Source organism: Trypanosoma cruzi (assembly GCF_000209065.1).
Source record: "Trypanosoma cruzi strain CL Brener chromosome Unknown tcruzi_1047053422867, whole genome shotgun sequence".
NCBI classification, from domain to species: Eukaryota; Euglenozoa; class Kinetoplastea; order Trypanosomatida; family Trypanosomatidae; genus Trypanosoma; species Trypanosoma cruzi.
The window spans coordinates 1-6,228 of record NW_918898.1 but is presented as its reverse complement, the minus strand read 5'-3'; the positions used below and the strand labels follow the sequence as shown (position 1 = coordinate 6,228).

Below are 6,228 nucleotides of genomic sequence, written 5' to 3'. Positions count from 1 at the left end.
TGAGTACACCGCCAGCGCACAGCGGCGGGACCGACGTTGTGGTGATGGCCTCAGCTCCCTCGGCCTGCGTTCTATTGCACGCACAAAAGATCCATTCAAAAATGCAAACACGGTGCACCTTCCAAAATTTTCTGATATGATATAATCCGTCAGCCACGATATGAGCAAATTAAAATAATGCTGCTGCATTAACTTCGCCGACTTGAATAATGTTTTATTTCCGAGGTGAGCAGACACCGGTAAATTGAAAAAAAATTCGTAACCAAACTCTTCACCTCGTTCCCGGACAACCCTCGCAAGCCAGTAGGGCACCTTCATACGATCCCAGGATGCACCACATCCCAAACCACTGTATTGCGCGATTACAGAAAAGGTCGCCTGATCGACGGTCTTGTGACACCGTTGAACCCAATTATTATACTTTCGCTCGTCAAAGATATAACGTGGAGTAGGTCTCACCTCATCCATGTGGCCCTTCACCACCTGCCAGTGCTCCGCCTGCTCCCGCACGGGCTGATGGCGCCTCATCCAAACGCACATCGCCTTCACATCGCTTTCACCAGGGCAATTCATAATTGTTTCTGTGGCACCGCTCCGCTTCACCCATTCTTTGTAGTTCCTCTCAAATGGGGATGACACCAAAACCATGCCCCATCCCCTGGGAGGCAAATCATCAGACGGTTCATCGTCCGGCTCTGCCACGTCGTAAATAATATACCCCTTCACCCCACGGTCAGACAGACTCCTCACAAAAGACGCATTACTGGAGTCGCTCATGTACGTCGACACCGTCCTGCTGGTCTTGTCAAACAGGAATTTTCGATCCGAAATAAAGTAAACAACCATTTGGAGTTTCTCGACGTCGTAGTGCAGCAGCTGGTAGAGAAGGTACGAGCCGGCATTCATCGACTTCCCGATCCCGGCGTCCCAATCAACACACGCCGCTTGGGCGTAAAGTCGGTCTCACCGTCAGTGCCAAAAAATTCAGTTAGATCGCGCTTGACGATCTGCCACACTCGCTCCACCTCACAGTTCACGTAGCAGTCACGAGCGGATTCCGCCCCCTTCCGATTCCACGAGTACGGCCATCCCTCGTCCGAGGCGAGCACCATCAGCCTGAGACGCGCGGTACAGCGGATTGCTCCACACCATCATCCTTTTCGAGAGTTCGGCCAACTGCCCTGTACGTCCATGACTGTGGTGGTTTCCCCTCCTCCACCTCCATTACCGTCCCCTCGCCACCAGGAACTTCCACCAAATGGCTCCACCTCGCATTGTGCACAGACACGTAGAACCCCTCCAGTTTATTCGATGCACTCATCCTCATTGAGTTCCTTACGTCCTCAAGGAATGCATTCAAAAACTCATTAGTGATGCAACGAACACCTGTCTTTTACCCCCGCAGCAGCTTCTAGCCAGCCGATTAGGGTATTTACACCATTCTCCTCAAGCTTGCGAACATCTTCATCAAAAACCACTTTATTCCTTAGATCATTCCTGACCCTCTTGTAATGAGATGATGCGTGTATCTCGTTCAATACTCCTTTAACACGGATATACCTCGTGGGGTCCTTTAAGAACTCCCTCAGCAAAACACTCCTATTCGTGTCCACAACGCCCCTGCCGCCAAGATTCTGCCAAAGAAAATCGTTCAGCTTCATGTTGGTACTGCGAGCCGTTGCCTCCAGCAGCACATCCTCCACACGACTGTCAAGAGTCCACTGTGGTTGCCGCGCTTCCTCCATTCTTCTGCGAGTCGCAGCGAGTTGATCTGTGCCACCCTCAAGCACCGGCCTCGCCCTCCTCCGACCATTTCCTTGCGGCACAGTGGGCGCGGGACCCTCCCCATTGCCACCGTGCACTGTCTCGGGCCTCCCAGACATTGTTTCTCCTTGCTTTCTTAGTTTGATTGAGCTAAAGCTGAACACTAACCAACAACCAAAAAGAAGAATAAAACCAATAGGCACAGACACGACAGGCAGTAAGGCAAATAAGAAAGCTATCCACACGGTGTGTGATGCACGCCACATGCACAAGGACCGCCGCAACGACGGCAAGTAGGTGCCATCCACCCAGCACAGTGTTGGTGAGAGCCAACAATAACAGCAGCGTGGTGGACGCGGAGGGTTTGCTCACGCATCCCGCTCGCTACGGTCCGCACCCCTGTGGCACCGCCGACACCGCACACACTCCACAATAATACATGCGCGCATATCGTCCCTGACACACGAAAACACACACAAAAGTGGGAAGGGAATTCGGTGCAGCCACGGCCACACGCTGACACCCCAGATCATACACGCCACAACAGCGGCGCATCATGGTAAGTTCCCACACAACAGAAAGGAGTGCAATTACATGCTTTATGAAAAATCCCCGCAATTCACACGGCAAAAAAAAAGCCATGTCACTCCCTTTCTCACTGTACTCGCCGTTCATATTCCCAATGCGTAACCCTGCAGATGTTGCCCCGCCATGGTGAAAACAACTGCCTTGTTGTGTTGTCATCGCGCAGCCATCCGCCTGGGTGGGAAAAAGAGTAAAAACAGGCGTCCGTCCACCTGAAAGAAAGAGGGGCTCAGCCGAAGTGTCCTCCACGACGCAAACACTCCGCGGCCAGTGCCCGGTGTCTTGTGCGGAGTCCGCGAGGGGGTTTTGGGCACGCCACTGTGCCACACGGATTGCCCCCTCGGAGGGCAACAGCTGAAGTGTCCCCTTCCGGTCGCACTCGTGGCGGTGGTGGCATCCGCTGCCTCGCTGCGTGCTGCTAGCGTCGACTACGATGCTGCATAGTGATATAGAATGCCCGACAGGAGCGGTGCTAGGCTGGGCGGGCAAGGCCCTCCGCGGCGAGACGCCCAGCGCGACCCTTGACCGCTGCACCCACGCAATTCCTTCCACTCCTCTCCCTCCATCCGGCAACCGCACAGTCACCAGCACATTGTCCCCGAAACAACACACAATTGAAAGCGTGGCAGCATATTCTCCGAGAGAAGAGAGTGGCAGCCACACGCTGCGGCCATCGGGCCGACAAGTCCGACGCAAACACACCCACACCCACAGCAGCAGACACAAAAAAAAAGATCCTCCACTCCATGCCACGTCCTCGTGCGTGATGGTGCGGCGCTTCAGAGCAATACCGCCACACGCCGCGCAGCATTCCCACAGGGGATGAGAGCCGCGACGCAATCTCACCGCCTCCCCCTTCCTTCTCCTCATGTCCACGGAGTGACGCAGCTGCCAGCACCGACTGCAGGAGGAGCATCCAACTGCACCGCAAAATGTACGCCGTGCGTTTGTGTGTGTGCCTGCAGTCACGCAAAGAATAAAAAAAGAGAAGAAAAAAAGAGAGCCACGCAAGTGAAGGGGCACGCACAAACACGCAGCAGAGGCGCAGGAAGGAAAAAAAGGGAGGATGAAAGCCGCTGAGGCTCGAGAGGGCACGGCAGCCCAACCAGCGGCAACCCACAATAATTTTCCTAAAATAAAAATAAGTTAGAAATTTTCTAAAGCCCCTTTAAAAAAACTTGCACACCCATTAAAGAACTAAAAGAAAAAGAATCCCATCGTGGCGCGGCAAAAAAAAAAAAGACTGCTTGCACATTATTCATGCAGAAGTAAAAACACATTTGCTTCGACCGCTCAGCCCTATGGTGTCTCCACAACACCCAAATTTCATTGGGTCGATCAGTGCGTTTTTTTTTCTTGCATCCCAACTCCTTTTTTTTTCCCACTCCGCCATCGTCGTTGAGCTCAATGCCGAGTGCACTTATCATCTGCCGACGGAAACATTAAATGCAATCCGCCATTATCAGAAAATTACACCATATAGGAGAAGACAATCATACGTATATATAATGAAAGAGAAAAACAAAAACATATAACCAGCGGTGCAGTCCCGGGAGGGGGAGCATGCCCTTACATAACGACTTTCATGGGGGGAAGGGTATTCAAACCAAAAATAAAAATACATAAAATAAACGGTGCATCCACAAAAAAACTGGCAATTACTTCGGAGGGTGCGTGGAGAGACACATATGTTCCCGCTGGAAGCAGGAAGTCCCCACTGCAATTTCTCAGTAAAGGGCCGCAATGCCCCACATCCCCAGTAGCATCAGCAGCAGCAACCGCGACACGCCCCCATGCATGGAGCCGTCACTTTTCCTGTCCTTGATTGCAGTCATCTCAGTGGAATTCAGTGGGCGGTTGTACAGAAAGACGTTCTTCACCGTCACAGGAGAGTTGTGCATTTCGCACGCGCCAAAGCAAAAGTGCACATACTCAAGTGGTGTCTCACCCGTTAACTGCGTTACCTCTTCCCCCAGCAACTTGCCATCAATGTACACAGAAGCCTTGTTGCCTTGCAGCATGAGTGCCACTTGGTGTTCTTTCTTCGGCTCCCAAGTGCCACTTTTTGTTGTCTTCTTGCCTTTGAACATAGTTACCCATTCTTTATCCGCGGTATACAAGACTCCCATGGTAAGCGGGGAATTAGTGTCCCCCAACGCCGCACCCAGTAGAGGAGCGTCCGCAGTCGGAGCCTCTTCGATGGTCACCGACGCCACAAGTGTGAAGTCGTGGCCCAAAAACACATGGCGCACATTATTACCCTGAGTGTTCACAGGCCACATTACCCCGGAGTCAGGCTCCGTCAACTGAAATCCATCCTTGACCTTCTTCGCGTTCGTCACCGTTGCATTCAGACAAAGGTACTCGTCGTACCATCTCCCATCACTGGCCGCATCGGACAAAGCTGCCACCAGACCCGCCGTGGGTATAGACAGCTTGGATAAGAAAACGTCCTTTTGCGACCAAGTGCTGAGGACGGACTTGATTTTCTTCAGCTCCTCCGTTAGGCGGGAGAGTGAAATTACACGGCCTTTATCGTCGTCCCTCTGTTGTAAAAGGTGCAACCTCCCATCCGAGTACAGCAGGGCGCTGGCAAACTCCCAATTCATATTATCCTCCACGGCAACCGGTCCAAAATAAAACGAGCGGTTGTTGTCCGTCACCCAAAGGTAGAGCGGATTGGCGTTTTTCTCCCTCAAGGCGTACCCTCTCTGAATGTACAGCATGACCTTCCTTCCCTCAATGCTCGCGGTGATGAGGGCCTCCACACGCAGGCTTAAATCCGGATAGTCTCCCGGTTGTGAGTTGACCCACACGCCTGAGAGTGTCCCGATGGCCTCCGTCCACGTTGCCCCCATGTCACGCGACTCGTACACCCTCTGGTCATTCTCGCAGTCAACAATCATGAGAAGTGATCCCTTCCATTCGGTGATGCGGGGTGCACCGCATTTCTCAGGGGACATGCCCTCAGATAGCGACCAGGTACTGCCGTTGTCCTTCGAGTAAATGATCATGGAGTAAACGTCTTCTGCCTCATCCTTCGCCATCAGAGAAAACACAATGGTGCCATCCTCCATCAGAACACCTGAGCCGCCAGAAGAAGCAAAATCCTTCAATCCAGCTTTGGGTGTCTTTAAAGTATTCTGGCTTAACGATGTGGGTGTGCCCCACGTGATCCATCCACTCGGCTCGCTCGCCGTAGGCTTCGTGACATCACCCACAACCAGTTTCAGATCCAGGCTGTCCCTTTTCCAACTCCCACCACTTTCCTTGAGCACGTCATAGCCTGCCGCAAGAAGAAACACCTTGTTACCCTTCGTTGTTGCTGTGGGGTTGAGCACATCGCCCACACGATTCGTTCCATCCGTTGTATCAAGCACGGTGTGTGCCTTCCATGTACTTTCACTCACCTTTTCAACAAGAGTGGACCAATCCCACGAAGAGTCGATGTACCCCGCCACAACATCAGAAGAAGGTGGCTTAATTAATACACCACTGTCATATTCGGCATACATTTTGCCTCTGGCAAAAGCAGCAATTACTCCACCAGCACTGACAAGAGAGGGTGAAACAAATGAATCCCGCTTCGTCCCTGGAGTACCTCCACCTTCAGGCAGAACCGGCGTCGTCTGCGGCACAAATAGATCGACCCATTGCAGCCCCTCAACACTTCTTAAATCACTGTTGCCATCATTCTCCTTTGCAGGCGCAGCTCCACAGGTGGCGCAGCACATCACGGCGAGGAGCAGCAGCACCGCGGAAGCAAACACACGCCGGGACATGTTGGGCCTCGGCGGCTCACCCTCTCCTCCTTCCCTCCTCCCTCCGCTGGATCCGGTCATGCGGCGATGGTTGTGTGTGCGGGGTGCCTTCACAGCA

At 52.8% G+C, this 6,228-nt stretch overlaps 1 protein-coding gene and 1 pseudogene across 1 annotated transcript, besides 1 other annotated feature; both read right to left on the bottom strand.

Moving 5' to 3' along the window:
- Positions 1 to 1,934, bottom strand: Tc00.1047053422867.20 (annotated as a pseudogene; the record flags this gene model as incomplete).
- Positions 1 to 6,228: a sequence feature (areas merged during assembly that could not be assigned to a particular haplotype. This can correspond to areas where the two haplotypes were merged or to regions with more than two copies in the genome that were merged during assembly.).
- Tc00.1047053422867.10 (trans-sialidase, putative) lies at positions 4,077 to 6,191 on the bottom strand (the record flags this gene model as incomplete). Its single annotated transcript, XM_799474.1, has 1 exon — positions 4,077 to 6,191. One exon carries the CDS (start codon positions 6,189 to 6,191, stop codon positions 4,077 to 4,079), a length of 2,115 nt encoding a protein of 704 aa, XP_804567.1.